Below are 21,864 nucleotides of genomic sequence, written 5' to 3'. Positions count from 1 at the left end.
TAATCGGAATAATTAACATTAAAGGTTTTTGGGATTCGAATATATTTATAGTTGTATGTTAGGTATTATATTTGGGGAATGCTAAATTTAAATTGATTTTCTTAGATATTTTCCTTAAACCAAAATTTTAAAATATATTTATACGTTTTAGTTATGGTAAGTTTGTTTAAACGATAATCCTTTAAAGGTTTTGTAATGGTTTATAAAATTAAAATCATCATATAATTACATTATTTTCTATTTGATGATGTAGATATATTATATTATCATTATTATGTACTTTATTAGAATTACAGAGATAATTTTATAACAAACCTAATTTTATTTTTGTAAATTTTTAAAATTTGTTTTAAAAATAATCTCCTTTCAAAAACATAAAGATTTTTATTAAATGATTTTGTAGTAAAATTTACAATTTTTCTTAATTAGTTATTAATAACTTTAGTCATATAAGAAATATGCTATTTTCTAAATAAGAAATATGATTTTATTTTTAAAATTTATATATATACGAGTTTCCTAAATAATAGGAAAACCAATATTCTCGTAATTAATATTGTTTTTGTTTTTTGAAATGTTTGTTTAGTTTTCCTTAGGAGTATAATTTAAATAAATATTACAAAATTTAAATACATTTTCAGATTCTAACCCGATAATCCATTATAAATGAAATGGATGTTTCTGACCCGAATCCAATTTGGTTGATTATGGGTAATTTAAATACATTATGAATTAATTTTGTACTTCTCTTTTACTAACATAGAGATATATGTTAAATGTGAGGCAATAGAAGGTAAAAATAAAGGCAACAAGTACATCATAGTTAATGACGAAAGAATTGTATTTTTTTTTTTTGACAACAAAAGATCAGCTCATATGAGCCAATTGGAGGGAAAGTTGTTTACAAACAAAACAGGACGCGTAGATGTACGCGCTTTGCGTGCCAAAAAATCCGCATTTACATTAGCATTGCGTGAAATCAAAGTTAAAGAAAAAGAAGAAAAATCCTTCCTGTCAATCTTGATATCTTTGAGGTAAGTCTTGAAAGCCGACAATTCTTGTGGAGAAGACACCATCTTCACCAAGTCTGAGCACTCGGTAGAAAACGCCACATGCCGATAATCATGCCCAATCATACACCGCATAACCCAAACAAAAGCTTCGACTTCAGCATGTAATGGGGAAAGACTTCGTCGAAAGTTGACAGCTCCCCTTGTTGGTAACGAAACGTGAAGGGTTAAACACACCCATCCTGAACCCGCAAAAGTATCACCCGCCTTCCACGAGCCATCTACAAAACACCGATAACATGAAAAAAGAGTAGGAAGGTGACTCGTAAGCCCCCTTTCCCGAACATTGGGGGCAAGAGGGATTAATGAGGGAACATCCTCCACATCCTGTGACTGAGCCTGCAGCCATAAAGCCACCTCCCCAACCGCTAACCTAACAACATCCTCCGGTTTTTCCATTTGATTCTCAAAAACTCGAGCATTCCTCGCCTTCCATATATACCACATGATCCATGGGAAAGCCGCAACCTGAGAACCCGGATTAGAACTACCCAAAAAATGGTCCACATTGGCATACACAGAGTTCGTAGGAAAGGAAACTGGTCCTACCGGTACTTGTGCTAAAGCCCAAACCTGACGAGCTGGAGGGCACCTAAAAATGGCATGATTCCTCGCCTTCCATATATACCACATGATCCATGGGAAAGCCGCAACCTGAGAACCCGGATTAGAACTACCCAAAAAATGGTCCACATTGGCATACACAGAGTTCGTAGGAAAGGAAACTGGTCCTACCGGTACTTGTGCTAAAGCCCAAACCTGACGAGCTGGAGGGCACCTAAAAATGGCATGATTAACTGTCTCCTCATCCGCCCCACATCGAGCACAACCTGGATCACAGGGGATTCCTCGCCCCCTCAGATTTGCCGATACCGAAATGTAACATGACAAAACTTGCCACATAAAATGCTGGAGTTTTGGCGGGCAAGACACTTTCGAAACACCTGCATGTAAAGGAGTAATGTCTGACCCATACCGAAGGACCTTAGAAGTCCTATGTTTTTCAAAATGTTCCGTGTCATACCCTGACTTCACCGTATACTTCCCAAATTTTGTGAAATGCCAACCAAAGGAGCCTTCTATCTGAGAACTACCCAAAGGTAAAGCCCCTATCAGAGCGACATCCTCCAGATCAAAATGCACAAGAAGCATATCCATACACCATGAATTTGTTTGGCGATCAATTAAATTTGAAATTTTTAACGAATGATCCTTAAAAGGTCCTTTACTCAAAGCTGGTCTTGGGGATTGACCCGGTATCCATAGATCAGTCCATATAGAAATAGACTCTCCAAAACAAACTCGTTTAATAAGCCCTTTGTTTACCAAAGATCTAGCTGAAATGATACTCTGCCACCCTTAAGATGGTGAATATGATCGGATCGGTTCCACAGGATTTGAATTCTGATAATACGTGCCTTTAAAAACCCGAGCAAAATGGGAATCTGGGGCCTCAATCAACCACTACAATTGTTTAGCCAACAAAGATGAATTAAATTCATCTACATTTCTAAAACCCAGCCCCCCCCCCAACTGCTTACTACCACAAAGCTTCTCCCATGCTACCCAGTGTAAACCCCTAGACTGGCCCGAGCTCCACCAAAAATTTGCCACTACACTAGTAAGTTTAGTCGTGACTGTTTTCGGCAACCAGAAACATGACATGCCAAAAGTCGGTATCGCGGTCGCCACTAACTTTATCATCACCTCCTTACCCCCCCCCCCACTTGATAAATGTTTTGCCATCCAGCCAGTTGTTCGGCTCTGAAGCCGATCCCGAACAAACGAGAAAACCTTCGTTTTGGACCCTCCCAAAATCTAAGGAATCCCTAAATAGGAGCCCATCCCACCCAGTTTCGATATCCCAAGTACCCCTTGCACCTCCATCTTTTTCTCCTCAGGAATCTTGTGCCCGCTTCATATTTCTTTAAAATATCCAAAACTGCCCTACATTGATCCTTATCCACCTTGCAGAAAAATAGACTGTCATCCGCGAACAATTAATGCGTTATTGGTGGACAATTGTTAGCCACCTTAATCCCCGTGATCTGCTTATCTCTTTCAGCCTATATTAGCAATTAACACTTTCGTACAGAGGATAAACAAATAAGGAGATAAGGGGTCTCCTTGCCGCAACCCTCCTCTGGAACTATCAGACCATTGGGTTGACCGTTCATGAGAACTTTGTATTCAACTGAAGTAACACAAAACATAATCTAAGAGATCCATTTCTCCGCATAACCCATTTTCCTTAGCAATGCGTCCACAAATCCCCACTCTACCCTATCATACGCTTTACTCATGTCCGTTTTTATGAACATAAATTTTCCTTTGCAGGACGGATTGGTTCGGAGGCCATGGAACATCTCCTGGGCAATCAGAATGTTATCAGAAATCAGCCTCAAAGGAACAAAAGCTAGTTGGGTCTCTGAAATAAGACTTGGTAAAACCGATTTTAGCCGTTGACACAAGACCTTAGAAATTATCTTATACCCAACGTTATACAGACTAATCGGACGTAATTCCGCCATTCGAGTCGGCCTGGCCACCTTTGGAATAAGACAGATATGCATCCAATTTAAACTCTTATCAAAAACCCCTTCGTCAAAGAACCGATTAACCTTGGAAACCAAATCCGCCTTGATAATTTGTCATGCCTTCTGAAAAAACAAAGCAGTCATACCATCCGGCCCAGGGGCTTTATCCGGGTGCATCATATACAAAGCCGTTCGTACCTCCTCTTCGTTGTTGGGGCTGTTAAACGCCCATTTATCTCCTCCGTAATTACCAATTGCACCTCCTCCTCCGTTGTTGGGGAATTGCAGTTAAAAGGGTTTAAATAAATTACTAAAATTTGAAAAGATAATAGCACACATGACTAAATTAAATTCTTTGAAATCTCATTCATTGTGTAAAACAAATGAGTTTGTAGAAAAGTACATGACCTACATTATTAATATAATATTAGATTCCAAGTCGGACTTAACCGTTTGGTCTTATAATCATGGAAAGTGAGATAAGATAGGCACATTTATGAATTGGTTGAGTATTTTTATATGGTACGATGTACTTGCTTTGATGGGTAAATCAAGTTAGGTAAAGATATTATAACGATATGATATTATATATGTACACTTCGCTAAGTAATGTTCATGAGATTCGGTATATTCAGATTTTCTACGAAATAGTGTTATGTTAGTAGCAACATTTAATCATAAATGATATATACAATTAAATCAACTATCGATAAGCAACATTAAAGCATTTCAAGAAGGTTTTCATGTCATATGAATAAGAAAGAAACTCTCTTAAAAATAAAATATCATGAGGTAGTCATTCATACCGTTTATTTTTCAAGCGAATTTTTAAACTGATCTTTGTTACCATGTGATATATATCAAAGTATTTATTTGTCAACAAAACATTATCGTCAACAATATTATATTGTAAATCACTTAGAAATTTAAGTTTAGTGCTTATATAGATTTATGTTCAAAATTTTGAATGGTTATATTTGTGCTAAAAATTTTATATGAATAGAAAATGTTTAAAATTAAAAATCCACGCAATAAGTGGATACCAAATCTTATTCATTTATATAAAGAAATATTATTTCAACCATTGATACATATTTTTTAACGTTTTTGACTTTTGTACAAATGAATTTTTATAGTTTTTTTAGTTAATGTTTCTTTTGTTATATTATCTTTTTTCAACAACTGAGCTAAATTTTTTTATTGTAGATTATGATTTGAGATGGTTTAAACCATGAATATTATTACGGGCAAAAAAAATGCTTGAAGCTAAGTAACAATTTTTTACAAAATAACGTTCATGTCAAATAATTGCAGCTTAATACAACAATTTCAAAAGTCACCCGCAATATAGTCGTCCTTCTGTACATCAATGACGTGGAAGTTTAAATCATGGTATATTGTCAATGGAGTCTACAAAATACTTTTTTGGGCAAACATTTTTAGTTTTGTTAAAGTAAAGAGTCTTAACGTCTTAAAAAAATACATCCAAATCAAATGAATGAAGAAACAAAAGCAAAACAAAACACACATCAACGGATGGTTTGTAAAATCCCGACCGCCACCTCTTAGTGAGACCCATATCTACTCTTGGCCCATGGGTCCATCTTCCTTAATGGATCTCATGTCCTTTCACTAGGTCCGTGAGCCCATTAATATTTGACAGTCGGTTTGCTATGTCCGAGAGGCATTAAAGACTTATTTACCGTCCCTACAAATCACCAAATGATCTTTTCCTGTGTTTTATCCTCACTCGCATAGATTTGACAGTCTTTTCCCGAAATATCACCCATCTTGAGACTACTCCAGCATAAGAACCCTTAACTGTGGAGTTCTCTCAGGACCTTTGACTGAAAAGATGAGTGCATTTTTCTGGAGGATCACCCATCTTAAACCAATTTTTTTAAACTCTCTGCATGTCTCTGAAACCTGGGTGTCACAATTTACCCCCACTAATAGATCTCAACGTCCTCGTTGCGCACCAAGACCATCTCCCCGACGGTGTGAGCCCACTCGACTCCACACACATCTGGGTCCACTTCCGGCCCATGGGCCCACTTTCCTTAATGGGCCTCACGTCCTTTCACTAGGCCCGTGAGCCCATCTATATTCAACGGTCAGTTTGCTACGTTTGCGTAAGGTCACCCATACTGAGACTACTCGAGCCAAGCACGCTTAACTCTGGAGTTCTCTCAAGACCCTTGACCGAAAAGATATGTGCACTTTGGTGACATAGGTGGCCAAATTAATTCTTTTAAGCCTCTCCGCAAACCGGGGTGTCACATGGTTAAACAAGGGATAGACAAGATACAAATCATAGGAAGATAACATAAGAGACCAACAAACAAGTACAATCTCAACAATTTCTTGATAGATCGCATCCATAATAACTCGAAGGGTTACAAACTCTAAGACATAGGTAGAGGGGACCATCAGCTGGGAGGAGGAACCTTGCAAGACTGACAAATCTTGATAATCCAAACCACTCCAAACAGGAGGGATTTTTGGGAAGAAAACCAAATTTATGCCAAAGAAGCATCAAACCAGGAGCATCCAATAATCCTCTTTAGATTGGAAGTCCTTGCTGAAACCACAAGGAGGAGGAAACAAAGCCTCCAATGACACGTAAGTCAAACAGTCAGCAAATGATGAAGGAGAACAGTCTTGAACAACAATCCCGCTTCTATTTCAAGCATAACAGTTAATACAATGCTCCCAGTATCACTACCACTAAACACAAGTGAGGTATATGGGAGGATAAAAGGCTCCATAAAGGAATGATGAGGGATACAAAAGCCCCGATGAACCAGGTGAACTGGTCAATTGGCTAGACTCAAAGAACTTTGTCCAAGCTGCCACAAGTCAAGTTTTAGCAAAATCCTAACCAAGATAAAATCTGCACACTACAATAAATGATCACATCAAAGCAATAATGGTGCTGCAAGAGATCACTAAATGATATAAGATTGGAATCACTCCAACTTAAGATCACACAAGGATCAGGAGATTCCAAGCTTAACTTGCGGAAGGTGGAATTCATGAGCTGGCTCAGAAGCACTCTCTCATTAAGGATGTTGAATCACTCAACACACTTAATCCGCAGGATTCTAAAGCACTAAGTGAATCACTCACAAAGAACTAAAGAACAAGCAATACAAAGACTCAAACTTTGTAAAGAAGAAAACGTTTCTATTACTTTAAAAATGATCAAGGGTGCTTTACAATGAGACTAATGATCAGCATATATAGGCTGATTACACACGTTTTAGAGTTAGAAAGAATACACAAATCACAATAATTAATGAAAATATGACGTTGGACCATTAAGTGTAGAATCAGTCCAAGTAAAGTGAGGTGTGCCTTGTATCTCGTTAACTTGGGGAGGAAGTGGTGACGTCTTGGAAGCTTCTTGGGCACTATTAGAAACACAAATATGCATAAGAATAGAATAGGAAGTAGTCGTTGGGCATTGATGACAATCGGATCCAAAAAAAAGCAAGTAATTATATAACTGAATCCGCCTGATCCAATAGCTATTATTGCGTGTGAATATCTTCCAAATATTCTCTGGTGGTTGTAGAGGCTCTCCTGATTTCCATATGTAGAATTGAGGCACGTCCAAGTGAAGGCAAATGGAAGTTTCCATATCTGGCTCCAAGTAAATCAACAGACATGATTCAAAGGTTGGTTTGGACTTGGGTATTCTCTTGGGTTGTTCTCCATGGGCTGGGGACTTGTGGTGAATCAAATAGGTTTGTGGGCTTCCTCTAGGGCTGGTGCAAGTGTCAAAAGGCCAAAACACTTTGTAGCTTGCAATAATGTCTGATTCAGCATGTCTGTCAGCGAGTAGTTCAACAAGTAGTTCAACAAGTACTTCAGCTATGACTTCTTGTGTCATCTTTGAATCAGATGAATGGTAAATGATTCCTTGATGACTTGGTGTTGCCTCATTAAAAACCTAGGTACACCCAGTGGGAAAAACCCTAGACAAGGGAAAAAGAGTGCAACAGTTGATAAACAGGTTTTCACCCAGGGTACAATTCCCTATGCAGTTGTAGTACAAAGGGTTATCAATCCAAATGGTTGTCTATTGCTAGCAGGAAGGATATGATCAGAACAGTGCAACTCAAGCCAAGCAAATAGGGTTTTTATCTAACAATCCTAAAATAACTAAAAGGAAAGAATATAAACAAGAAACCACACGACCTAAGCACTCGATGCAAGCATTCGAGTACATGATCGGGTGGGGTGATCGAGTAAGCAAATGGGATATGAACAACTCGAGGTGTTACTCGATGCAGGTTATCGTGTACCTGATCTGGTAAGGGATCGAGTAATGAAAGAAAATGTAAACAATTAAAATACGAAAGCTTCTAAGGATGACGTAATCGAATCCTAAGTATTCTTGACTCGTACAGATGCCTTACATGCCTCAAGCAAATATTTCCTAGACAATGAATCTCTAAACCTTTTTACCACACTCTCGCACTAGCAACAATCAACCTTGATCACTCCCCTACCCAACTCTCGTTGGAGAAACATGACCAAGCAGGCATTAAGATCCTATTCATTATTGTCAGTAAACCCCTTACTCATCTAATCTCTTAGGCTAAGTGAGTAAACCTCTAGAATTGGTTGATTCAAGTATCTCATCTACACCTCTCGGTGGTAAAACACCTTAGATCTAATCTCAACCTCTCGGTCTGTTGACAATATTAAGAACACCAACCTAGAAGGAAATCTATCAAACGTATACAATCAAGTTAAGGCATCCTAACCGATCAAGAACACAAAATCATCTATCCCATCCCTAGAAACTTAACTACACTACTCGGACATAATAACAAGAAACATAACAACAAAATAAGAATGAAAATTGCATTATAACAAACGGTAGAGTAGAGTAGAAAGAATACATGATAGAAATTTAAAGAAACGATCAAAAGTATGAAATAAAATGTAAAACAAAAAGGGAAAAATGTTTGAGCCGCTCAGTTCCCTCACAGAAGCTCTCGCTCTCTGGTTTGAGGGTCTGCAGCGTGCTAGTTTTCGAGCTAGGAGAGGAGGGGTTTATATATGGAAACCCCTTTGACCTAGCTTCCCAGACCTGCCCGATGGTCTACTCGATGGGGTACACGAGTATGAAGTCGGGTTACTCCTCGGGTGGATCTTTGGGTTGTTCTTCATGCTCTTGGATCCTCCTCGATCGTGTTGGGGTTCAGACTTGTTCTTCTAGCTCGATGGCTCCTTCGGGTACATGCTCAGGTTTGTCCTTGTTTGCCCCATTTTAGGCTCTTAAGCACATGTTTTCATCCAAAACATGCAAATGCAAAAATGCAACACCCTAAATGGCCTAAAAGTGAATTCCTACAATAAATGACCTAAAAATGCTAAGTTAAGGGTATGAACAATGCAAAATATGGACAAAAACGGATGCTAAAAACTTGCAAATTAGAGAGTTATTAGACCCTAAACTTAAATCTTGCTAATCCTCTAGCAAGGAAGTAAGAGGGTGCGGTTTGAAAGCGGGGACTCATAGCCTTTATATGATAAGCGAAGGGTTCAAGCTATAGTTTAAACCCTTTTCTCATTAACTTTTTTTGTTTTTTTTAATATCAAACCCCCTAGAATTACACTACCCACATCCTTGATTTAATCTCTCCTTTTCTTTTTCTAACTCCCTAAGGTTTATACTTTAAACTTCTAGCTCTCTTCTTTTTTTTTTTTTCTTTTCTTTCTTTGCTAAACTCCTCATATGTATATATATATATATATATACATTTTCTTTCTTTCTAGGAGACTATAGCAAGATTTTCTTCTCTCTCTCTTTTTTTTTTTTTTTTTTAAATTTATTTTAGAACTAATTGATTCTAACCTTAGGGACTCTTTTTTTTTTATTATTCCTCAACCCAACCCCAAATAAACATTCTAACCACCTATATTTCAAAACCGAATCTATTGCCTAGTTCAAACTCTAACTTAGCTAAATCAAGAGGCAGTTCTTTGTCGTTCTCAATACTCTCAAGGTTTCACAACCTATAGCACATTGAAAAAGGCCTCACTCCACAATTCACAACAAGGTTTGAAAGAAAGGTTTGGGTTCATGGGTAGGACAAACAAATCGGGTTAAACGAAAAATATTGGTGAAATGGAATGCCAACCCGAGTTTAGAGTTACTATGAGCAAGTATTCAAGTTCCATACGCAAGACAATTTAAAGTTCCATAGAGATGTTCTAATATTCAAACAAGTGGAGGAAGCATTCAAAAGACACAAGGTTCTAAGCAAAGATTTTTAAATTTTTTCCAAAGATTGATCTAGCAACAATGAACTGTGACTAAGGGTTGTAGCTTCAATCCTAAGGTTTGATTTTAAACAAAGTTGTTTTAATCATTGTCCCCTAAGATGCATATGCAACAATCCTATGTGAAACAAACTAGACTCAATCCTAATATGTAAATGCAACTACATGAACACTCTTTTTTTTTTGGGGGGTTTTCAATTTTTTTTGGGTTTTGCAATGCACATAGATCCAAACTCAAATGAATAAAACTAGCATGCAAATTTAAAATAAGAAAATAAAACACAATGTTAAAAATATTCTAGGACCCTCCCCCAAACTTAAATTACACAGTCTCTGTGTAAATAAAAGTTGGAAAAAGAATCCAAGAATCACACAAAATGAAATAAACGAAATGCAATGTTATTTACAAAGATCGGATGAAAGTGGTACCTCATGGGTTGGTGAAAAAGGAGGTTGCAGTAGCCTCCATACTCGCCAACGTGTAGCCAGGGTCGTCTCCGGTTTCAGCAGGCGCCGGTGTTTGCTCGTCAGAGAGCTCGGTGATATGCACGGACGACTTACTCGGACCAGCATCCGAGGGGTTGATCAAGGGTGGGATCGCGTAGCTCATTGGGTAGGTCATCGGGTAGTATGACGGGTACGGCGGAAGAGGTCCAGAATGATCACCCATGTAGCCACTCGCAGGGTGCATCGTGTACGGCATCATGAATGGTATCTGGTAAGTCGGAGGGAAGAGTCCCAAGTAATCACCCGACTGGGTGCTCGATGGGTGCATCAGATAAGGCATCGTGTATCCCATCAGGTTAGGCGTCGGATAGGCGTTTGAATGGCTTCTCCGCGATGCTTCTGGTCGGGTGATGTTCTCCTCGGCTTGGGGCTCGTATGATGATGCTCGGTAAGGTTCTGGAGGTGGCAGTCCTCGAGTTCCTCCTAGCGGTCCGCTTCTCCCCATCCAAGTTGGTGCATGTGCCGAGGTAGGAGCTGAGGCACAACTTGCCTTGTCTTGAAACTCCTTGATCTGACCTCCCATAGTCTTCACCGAACCAGTAAGGTCCTTTACCTTCTTCACCAAAAACTTGTTCATCCTCTTCCGCCATCCGATCCTCTTGTGGGCTTCCCTCACTCCGACCGGTTGCTTTTGAGAGCAAACATACTCCTCAAAATCGGAATCTTCCGAGCTATCTCCCTGTCCCTGCCCGGTTTCCTCTCTCTTCTCAGCTTCAGACTCCTCGTCTGGATTGTACAGCTCCTCCAAAGGTGGTGCAAAGTCGATGTTGTCTCCCAGCCGAACCTTGGTGCACATGACATTAGGTAGGATCATTTGGGCAGCTCCGGCGGTTGGATGGACGAACTTGAAAAGCATCATGTCATTAGGCCTCTCATGGGCCAAAAATCTCGCCAGCACGAGGTAATCTGCATCCAGCCATCTCGGTTCGTGCACTATTCCCTTCAAGGGCACATCGCATGCCACCAAGATCGGTGTAATCAGTCCTCCAATGGAGATCTTTCCGCCTCCTTCTCTTCTCTTAATCGCCCATGACTTGAGGTAGAGGAACTGATCGAGCATTACAAACACCATACTAGTATCCGCGACATCTCCGACTAGTGGTGTACCATCCCTAGCATTGTCCAAAACTCCACACAATGCAACATCCAGAAGTTGAAGCTCGTGGTCATTCACATTCCCAGTCTCTTTTCTAGCAAAAAGAGTGCATGCGAGGGACTTGTGAAAATACCTCAAGACAGGGCTCCTTATTTGAGCGATTTGGAGCTTGTGGATTTATAGGGGAGCTTGTCTCTTATTGTCAGCCATAGGGACCTCATTTCCTCCTTTGCAACCTCCATTCCTTCTCCACTACCAGCTTTGAAACCATACAGCTTCTCCATATCCTTGAAAGTGAGCCGATACTCTTTGTTCCTCACAGAGAAGGTGATGAACCCGATCCCCCCATCGGGTAGTAGGGTCGGGTGGTCCTCAAAGTAGTGCAGCTTCAAAGTGGAGAGAAAGTGGACCGTCTCCTCCTCATAGGCTTCAGGGTGAGCTCGCATCATATGGCCCAGGTGGCACATGTCGAACAGGAACTCAACATCTCTAGCGATGCCCAACTGTTTCATTGTCTCACGGTGAGGGTATCGGGTACCAACGAAGCTCATCTTCCGGAAACTTTGAAGAGTCTTGCAGGAGTCTCCACCTCCTTCGACCTCCATGGGGTCGGTAACGGTTCTTTCGGATGTAGACAGGTATCTACATCGAGGAGATCGGTGAACAGCACTCGCCATCGGATTAGGTGGTCTACACGATCGGTTGCTCGAGCACCGGATTGGGTTACGGATCGGGTTGAGCATCGGGTTGGGGAGGCAAAACGTCCAGCCTGTGGTTGGGAGTGCGGAACGTTTCCTCTCCCTTGGGACTCTCGAGGTTCGGTGGTATCAACTCCAGTTGTAGCAGCAGTGGAGGTTGATCTTCTTCCCTTCCTTTGGTAGGTCTTCGCGTGTGACTCCATGTTCGAATCCTTGAGAAGAAAAAGCTAAGCTTCGAGGTTAATAGGGTTAGTTCCCAAAGAAAATCGAATAAGGCTTGAGATTTAGAGAGAATAGAAACTATGGAAACTTAAAACTATAGGGTTGAGAGAAGACTTATCGATGATAATGAGGGAGAACGGTTTCGAAACCCTTAAGTAGGCTATGGTTTGGTTGGTGGGCTTCACCAAGAGTGGGCTTGGCTTGTGGAATTCAGTGTACCTAATCGGGTAAGGGATCGTGTAATGAAAGAAAATGTAAACAATTAAAATACGAAAGCTTCTAAGGATGAGGTAATTGAATCCTAAGTATTCTTGACTGGTGCAGATGCCTTACATGCCTCAAGCAAATATTTCCTAGAAAATGAATCTCTAAACCTTGTTACCACACTCTCGCACTAGCAACAATCAACCTTGATCACTCCCCTACCCAACTCTCATTGGAGAAACATGACCACGCAGGAAATAAGATCCGATTCATTATTTTCAGTAAATCCCTTACTCATCTAATCTCTTAGGCTAAGTGAGTAAACCTCTAACATTGGTTGATTCAAGTATCTCATCTACACCTCTCGGTGGTAAAACACCTTAGATCTAATCTCAACCTCTTGGTCTGTTGACAGCATTAAGAACACCAACCTAGAAGGAAATCTATCAAACGTATACAATCAAGCTAAGGCATCCAAACCGATCAAGAACACAAATTCATCTATCCCATCCCTAGAAACTTTACTACACTACTCGGGCATAATAAAAAGAAACAAAACAACGAATAAGAATGAAAATTGCATTATAATAAACGGCAGAGTAGAGTAGAAAGAATACATGATAGAAATCTAAAGAAACGATAAAAAGTATGAAATAAAATGTAAAACAAAAGGGAAAAATGTTTGAGTCGCTCAGTTCCCTCACAGAAGCTCTCGCTCTCTGGTTTGAGGGTCTGCGGCGTGCTAGTTTTCGAGCTAGGAGAGGAGGGGTTTATATATGGAAACCCCTTTGACCTAGCTTCCCAGACCTGCCTGATGGTCTACTCGATGGGGTACACGAGGATGAAGTCGGGTTACTCCTCGGGTGGATCTTCGGGTTGTTCTTCATGTTCTTGGATCCTCCTCGATCGTGTTGGGGGTCGGACTTTTTCTTCCAGCTCGATGGCTCCTTCGGGTACATGCTCGGGTTTGTCCTTGTTTTTCCCCATTTTAGGCTCTTAAGCACCTGTTTTCATCCAAAACATGCAAATGCAAAAATGCAACACCCTAAATGGCCTAAAAGTGAATTCCTACAACAAATGACCTAAAAATGCTAAGTTAAGGGTATGAACAATGCAAAATATGGACAAAAAAGGATGCTAAAAACATTCAAATTAAAGAGTTATCAATAGTCATATCCCAAAAATGAGGTAATTTGACTTTCTGATGCTTGATCCCTATTGAACCATTGGACTCCTAATGGTAAATTTGATGATGATTAATTAACCCTTCTCTTTGTGCTTAATCAAAACTCCATTTGGGAAAAGATTCTCCAAGCTGCTTTTCGTGGACCAGTTTGGTGTGTGGCCCGGTTGGTTCGCCATGCTCCCGGTTTGGTTTAGTTCTGATGCCCGCATCACTTAAGAAGACACAACAATATCTAAGCCCATAACTTCATCCAAATTCCACAAAAACAGAGCCACAAATTCGACCAACATACAAAAACTTCCCATCTTAGAAGAAGATTCATAGGGCAAAGAGTTAGAGCATATGTGATGGACCATCTAGTGAGGTAAGGTGAGGGCGTTAGGGATTTGGACATCGATCCTACCACCCAAACCGTTGAACTATCTGACCTATGACAAGGAGCTTTATGCCTTAGTTTGAGAAACTGAAACGTGGCAACATTACTTGTTATCCAAGGAATTCATCATTCATACTGATCATGAAACCCTCAAGTATCTCAAGGTTCAGACTACACTTAAGAGAAGACATGCAAAGTGGTTGGAGTTCATTGAGACATTCCCATATGTGATAAAGTATAAGAAAGGCAAAGAGAATGTGGTTGCTGATGCTTTATCAAGGAGATATGCTCTTATAGATACTATGGAGGCTAAAGTAATGTATTTTGAGCTAAAGTAAGTTCTATTCAATATTTTGCAGGTCCAATAAGCCCCAATAACACGATGGTGGTCGCTTCCTTATTTAGTTTATTTTTATTTCCAACAACAAGGGTTTTGTGCTTGATTTTTTTTGTTTCATTTGTTGCCTTATTTTTCATTTAATTTTGTCCTGAAGGCGAGCTGAAGGACTCTTATAAATTCCCCCTACAACAGTTGTACGATTTTTCACATTTTCTATCAATAAAAAAGCTGAATTTTCCTTTTCGAGTGTTCTTTGTCTTGTGTGTGCTATTCCACAAGGCTGAGTTTGTGTACTGTATCAGAGACCAGTAATAACTATATGGTGTAATTCATTCAGAGTTTGTGTACGGTCACAAGAGAGAAGCGACCGCCATCGTGTCATATCTTCATCAACGACCATATTTTCTTCACAATAGAGAAGCAATCACCAGCTTGTGAAGCCATCATCTATCCTGGTACAAGCCTCACTACCGAGTCTTGTATCAGTCAGCCAGCGACAGAATACCAGGTGCGGAGGAGAGAGGGACGACGAACGAGTCACATGCTCTAAAAGAAGAGGGACTCAGTGGCTGGGCAAGAGATTCACCAAAGGAGAAGAATATCTAAGGATCCGATGAATCTGGTGGTTCCGGTGGAGTTGGCGGAGAAGGAGGCTCCGGCAGTGGTGCACGAGGAAGCCTCAAAACGAGGAAGGTATATGTATTATCTTCTACCTATATTTGATTGAGTTTTTTGAGATGTAGATGGCATGAGACGTAGACCACATTACCATATTTTAGTCAATTGGCATTCTAGTAATAATGCAAAACTAAACCACACAGTAACCTAGTAAAAACACAAAACTGAGACTCTAGATCATTTCCACTTTCTTGATGTTGAATGACACCTCGTTTGATGTTATCAACACAAGTCAAACAATCAATTCGGATTAAAGGCATAAGGAAGAAGACGAATAATAAAACAAACCTAAGATTGATTCTTCGATGTCTGTGAAAGAGGAGAAGAAGTTGAATAGTAATTGTTTTTTAGGGATAGTATTAGTAATCGAAGAAAGGGGAAACCCTCTTGCATCGTGGATCGTGGATTCATGTGTGTATGTATTGTTAAGGGTTGGAATTATAATCAGAATTCCAGAATCATATCGTAGTTTGATTACTAGTTAGTATTAGTTTGGATATTCGGATATACCGGAATACGAACCGAAATCTAAAGTATTTAAAGACAAGATCCGTTCGTTTTTTTAAGAATCGAAGTCTATTTGGATTGGGTTAGATTCAGATTTTTGGGTTCGGGTTTTTTGCCCAGACCTAAACACCAAACCTCAAAACGAATTTTGATTCGCAGTTGTTACATTTTGTTATTTGTTTGTTCTTATAATAAAAAAGTAACTTGTAAAAAATAAACTTGTACAACGAATAATTAGTATTTTATTTAGGGGTAATTTCAAACATACAACTCCTTTTCCCATACCACTTTTCAAAAGTCTCTTTTCACGTTTTAAAAATGCCCATATTAAAAATGCTTCTAAAAAATTGAAATATACTTGAAATAAGTGTGTAACCTTATAAATTTATATACAAACTACATTTGTGCGTGTGTAAAATCTTATAAATACTTTATAGATATTATATAAAATCTTACCTTATAAATATTTTGTAAAAATAAAAAAAAAAACTAAAATCTTGTAAAACCTATTAAAATACCTTGAAAAATCTTTTAAACCTTGATAAAACCTTACAAATACTTAAACCATGTCGCTAAATAACAATTATTATCAAAAATACCTTTTAAACTTTATAATACTTTCAGATTTAACAAAATATAGTTTTAAAATAGTGAAGATAGGTAAAATGAGTACAGTATTTCTCTAAAAAACACACTAAAAAGCATTTTCAAAAAAATCTCTTTTACCAATCATGATTGCTTTGCAAAAAACTTACAGGTACATATATCTAGAGCCCAACTAATAACTCATTCACTAAACCCAATCAACGCAGATACTCTTGGTTTCTATTGAGCGACGGCCAGTGAATACATCTATTCATAGCCCAACTAATGTAATAACTTATAGATACATTTATCACATTTCATTTTTAAAAACAACTAGATTTTAACCACGGTAGAATGCGAGTCTATCTTTTATTTATAATTAAATTTTATTTAAATTGATGTTATATGTTGTAGATTTTTATGATATTATTTTTCAAAATAGCTAGAGTTCAGGTACATTTAACTTTTTTTGTCAACATAATTCTGTAACTTTTATGGGTGTATATGCGGGTTAATCTGTATATTGAATATAAATTTAGTTAATATAGAAGTCATCGCGGGTGAATATTAGTGTATTGTGTGTAAAGTCTGGTCAATTATACAAATTAGAGGGCGAAGTGTAATAAAACTGAACGAAGATAAAACACAAAATTTAAATTTATTGTAATCAAAGGGATACACTAACACTTATAAAATAAAGCGAAACATATTTTTTACCTAAAATCACTTTACTCTTTGTGTTCATTTTCTTACAATTTTTTTTTTGTTGTTGTCTAGTTATGTAAACTTAGAAGATCTAAATTTAGTGTATATATAAGGAAATTAAAAAGGCAAGTGTGGTAGGTGTTTTATATAAAAAAAATTATAACAACGTATTGTTTGTTTGGAAAAAAAAAAAAAAAAATTGTTTGTTTGGAAAATGTTTACGAACGTGTAAACATAACAGTATACAACAGGATAATTATTCTGAGGCCTATTAGTATATCGTTAGGCCCATTAATATGTTTCAGAATATTTCTAATGAACAATATAAGAAAATAGGAAAAGGATTTAAAAAACAAAAAACTGAAGAGGCAATCGGTTTTTGTTCATCAGTTGTTTATACCTGGATATCTCATACCGATTCACGATTTGTGATCTAGCAATATTAACCCCGATGAAATATGAAGGTATGTCAGATTTCAATTAGCTAATTCTCTTCTTTGATCCTTCCTCATCAATGACTTCATGTGGGATTTAGGTTCGCATGCTTCCGTCTAATTTCTTATGAATATGGATGAATTCATGTATGAGTTTGGGCTGATTTTATTAAAATCGAGATTCCCAATTTCTACAAAAAAAAATCTGATATAGTGATTCGTAGTATTGGTCTGATTACTTCTTACCATATATGACTCATATCCTTAATTGACGACTTTTTTATTTATTTTTTGATTCATAACGGAGACGATGTTGCTGGTCATGTACGGAAACTATGAAGCCAAGGGTGAACTACGGTTGATTATTGTCGACAAAAGATAAGAGACTAACATTACTGTTCCTTTTTTTGGCTGGTTTTATCTTCCACACAACTGACGCAGTTCAACATTTTCTATTGCAGTTTACTTTGTGTTGTTTCCATCTTCACGGGTTAATAAGAAACATCAATATATGATTCATGAACAGATCTGAGGATCATTAAAAGAGATAAGGTATTTCGATGTTATTTTCAGAATTCTCCAACTGTGATATTTTAAGTTTTAGGTACTTTTGGTTTAACACCTTTTATATATATGCAGGTAGCTGTGCTACGATTTAAATAGTGTATGTGTCTAGAGAAAATCTGGGATAAAAGATAAGTGAATAATCCCAGATTTTATATATTTGTACTCAATTTATATTTCTCATTGACATCTTTGTTAGAATTGACTTCAGGTAGATTTCTTTTGCAGGTTTTGTGTTAATGGTACTTAACATTATTATCAGAAACATAAATTAAAAGATCTGATAAAACTCATCTCTCTTAATTGAGAACATTATAGAAAAAAGATAAGTCCCAAAGTTCCAGTTCACTCTCTTACTATTCCATTCAATTTTTTTGACTAATAACTTTTGTAAAACTAACTAATGGTAGATTCCTTTTGCAGGTTTTCATTACATACTGAAATGCGTATAACAAACCCTTAGCACGAATTGGGTATAATATTTGTCTGTTCTTCAAACCATCTTGTAAGTTATTACTGTCTTCCTATCTATTTCGAAACTTTAATAGGTGCTAGTATGTTTTTATATGCCGTCTAAATTACGTAGTAAGTTGGTGAATTATACACCCATGAAAACCATATCGTACACACTACAAAAAAACATGGAATTGGTTACTATAATTTGCGACTAAAAACACAGTCGCTAAATTTAACGACTGAATTGCGATTGTTTAGCTACTGAATGACTATTAAAATAAATCAGTCGCCTAGTAGACGCTAATTGGAGACTGATGCATATTGTCGTAGTGTAGTCGCCAATTTGCGACTAATTTGGAGACCAGTTTGACAGTCGCTAAAAGATTGCGACTAAAGAACTACTATTTAGCGACTGCTTTAATAAATTTGGGCCTTAACAAAATTTGGGCCGTAACAAAACACGAAAACCCATTATTTTTCGTTTTCTTCCCCGAACAAACCCTAATCTAACATTTTTTTCTCATTTCTTCTTCTTCTTCTTCTTCGAGACGAAACGACAAAACCTCAAAACTCTAGATCTAAATTCCTCTCACTCGACGAAATTGTAAACCCTTGATGGCTGAAGTAAAGAAAAGAGGCGGAGGAAGAAGAAACCCCTCTAATCGAACCTCTGGAACCTCACAAACAACGAATCACAGACCCACCAATCTTCCTCCCCAGTATACCTTCACGCCGGCGAACCATCGAGTTCCAGAGACTGATTCTCATGGAACTCCTGTCCCAAACCTCCAGCCTCCAGCGAGACCTACACCTTCTTACCGAGACTATCCACCTTCGACAAATCTGTTCCAGCACTCGAGGAGCTTTCCCGGAACATTTCCTTCAGGTGAAGTTCCAACCAGGCGTCCTTTTCCTCAACCTCTCGCCTCTGCGACGAATCCACCAGAATTCTCGAGTCAACTTCGAGAGTCTCCTCAACCGTCAGTCATGAATCATCATCGACAGTCTCCTCAAGTCTCGAATCTACCACGAGAGTCTACTCTACCTCGACAGTCTCATCGACCACCCTCTTCTCAACCTAGTCAACCTCGAGCAGCTTCTGCATCGCTTCACAGTTCTCAAGCGCAAAACTCACATGAGGAAGAAGCTGATTCGGAGGATGACTGTGCAAGGGAATCAAATCTCCCAGCTGATGTACTCGCTTCTTTACATGACATGCTTGTCCAACCAAGCCGTGAGAAGTATACCATTGTCCTCTCTCCCTCATTAGAGCGTGGAACCACTTGGTAAGAATTTGGATTAGAATTTTGTATTTGGGATTAGAATTTGATTGTGTTTGTTTGTTTGGATTAGAATTTGATTGTGTTTGTTTGTTTGTGATTAGAATTTGGATTAGAATTTTTTATTTTGGATTGTTTGTGATTGTTTGAGATTAGAATTATTAGAATTTTGGATTGATTGTGTTTGTTTGTGATTAGAATTTTTAGAATTTTGGATTGTTTGTGATTAGAATTTTACTTGGATTGATCGATTTGTTTGTGTTTGATTGGAATTTGACTATTGATTTGTTTGTGTTTGAAGGTTTGGTAAAGACAAGTCATCACTTACCCGAAAGATTACAAAAGTGTTTACAAACAAGTTTGATGGTCCATATTACAGTTGGGGTTGTGTTCCGAATGCAAGAAGAGAAGGTTACTTTTTGGAATTCGCGGTAAACTTCTACTCCTTTCAATTTGATTTCTGTATTTATAGCTTTTTTTCTTGGTTTTTTTTATCACTAACACTAGTCTTCTTTTGTAGAAAACACACACCTGGGATCCCTCTCTAACCGGTGTGGTTCAAGTAAAGTTCTATAGCATTTGTCAAAACCGTATGAAAGACATGGTTTCCAAGGCAGCAGCTCAGCGAGAAGAAGTGAAACCGAGGTGGATTGAGAGAACTCTTTGGAAAGAAATGTGTGACTATTGGAACACAGAAGAAGCCATGGCAAAGAGTGCAACCACTTCAGCAGCTCGAATGTCTGACCGTAATGGTCCTGGCCCTCACAAGCATGTATCAGGGCCGAAGTCTTACTTACAAATCGAACAAGAGATGATGAGTTACATCATAACCTTTTCATTGTTTAATTACTTGACATCAAATGGTTCCTAACCTTTTCATTGTCTAACATTCCAGGAAGTAGAATTGGGAATATCGCCAACTATTCCTGAAGTTTTTCTCAGGACTCATACCAAAAAAGATGGTACTTTTGTGGATAAAAAAGCGCAAACAGTTCATGAAGCATATAAGAAAAGAAGGGAAGCTAAGTTGGCTGCTCAGGATAATGATAAGTTTTCAGATGGTACTTCACGTCGATCAGAGCTATCTCACGAGGAGGATGATGAGCTCTTTCTTCAGGTAATTTGCTTCTTTCTAATAAGTTATTAAGTTTTTCATTGTTAAGTAATTATAATAACTTTTTCTCTCTGTTTTGTGTATGGAGTCTACTTACATAAATGATAGAGGAACATACTTTGGAGTTGGAAGCCTAGGAAGTTACATCAACGGGAAGCGGAAATACCCTGGAAGCTCTTCTACTTTCACAACCCTGCAACAACAGCTTGAAAACGCTAACCGCAAGATAGAGGAACAAGCAGCTCTACAAGCAGAGCGTGACGCAGAGGCTTCACGGGTTGCAGCTGAGGCTTTGCGGGTTGCATCTGAGCAACAAACTATGTCGCTTTCCTTGAGTCTCAAACCAATGACCCAAACCCTGCTGATTTTCAAAGTTAGGTTCCCTCATGTAATATTTGCAACACTCTTGGATATTTGGATGTTTTTTGGAACTTTTGCAACTTTTGTAAAAACATGGTACTTATGTCTTTGTTTAATTTTATGTTTGTTATGTTTTAGTACATGTGTTCTTAATCAGTTTTGGTATTATAAAATCAAATAATGCATTTTTACCAGAATTTTTTTAAAAAAATGATAATTAAACAGTCGCAAAATAGTTACGAAAACGTAAACAAAACAGTACCCAAACAGTCGCAAATGAGTAACCATATCAGTCGCTAAAGCGTTGCAATTCAGTCGCAACTTTAGCGACTGTTTGGCGAGGAAAGAGCGACCCCAATTATTAGTCGCCAATTAGTAGCTCCATAGCGACTTTTAAGCGACTGATTTTTTTAGCGACGCACTGTTTAACGACTACGTATGTCAGTCGTCAATCAGTCGTGACTAAGTAGTTAGCGATTGTATAGTGACTGTTTTTGCAGTTGGTAAATCCATGTTTTCTCGTAGTGAGACAAAGTAAAGTTATTTAGAAATCAAAAACAATATAAGAAAATAAAACTTGTAAAATCTAGAGTAAATTCCTTGTTTGTTTGGTAGACTTTTAAGATCTTGTAACTGAGAACAATC

At 38.2% G+C, this 21,864-nt stretch overlaps 1 protein-coding gene and 1 pseudogene across 5 annotated transcripts; one reads left to right on the top strand and one right to left on the bottom strand.

Annotated features, from left to right (window-relative positions):
- LOC147920825 (replication protein A 70 kDa DNA-binding subunit D-like) overlaps positions 1-21,864 on the bottom strand; it is a 49,304-nt pseudogene that overhangs the window by 6,149 nt on the left and 21,291 nt on the right.
- On the top strand, positions 17,352-21,359 carry LOC104766615 (uncharacterized). Of its 5 annotated transcripts, none has more exons than XM_087503185.1 (8): positions 17,352-17,475; positions 17,753-17,997; positions 18,085-18,514; positions 19,014-19,751; positions 20,047-20,176; positions 20,266-20,563; positions 20,641-20,862; positions 20,948-21,359. In XM_087503185.1, exons 4-7 carry the CDS (start codon positions 19,081-19,083, stop codon positions 20,673-20,675), a joined length of 1,134 nt encoding a protein of 377 aa, XP_087359311.1. In that variant the 5' UTR covers positions 17,352-17,475; positions 17,753-17,997; positions 18,085-18,514; positions 19,014-19,080; the 3' UTR covers positions 20,676-20,862; positions 20,948-21,359. The 5 variants fall into 5 exon arrangements, with proteins under 5 accessions (XP_087359311.1, XP_087359312.1, XP_087359309.1 ...); XM_087503186.1 differs by having other exon boundaries at positions 17,362-17,475; positions 18,238-18,514; XM_087503184.1 differs by having other exon boundaries at positions 17,365-17,475; positions 18,085-18,109; positions 18,238-18,514; positions 20,266-20,862.

The sequence above is a fragment of the Camelina sativa genome, chromosome 19, assembly GCF_030686135.1.
Source record: "Camelina sativa cultivar CO46 ecotype springtype chromosome 19, ASM3068613v1".
Taxonomy (NCBI): Eukaryota; Viridiplantae; Streptophyta; class Magnoliopsida; order Brassicales; family Brassicaceae; genus Camelina; species Camelina sativa.
Note: the sequence above shows the minus strand (reverse complement) of the source record. Positions and strands in the feature narration are given on the sequence as shown.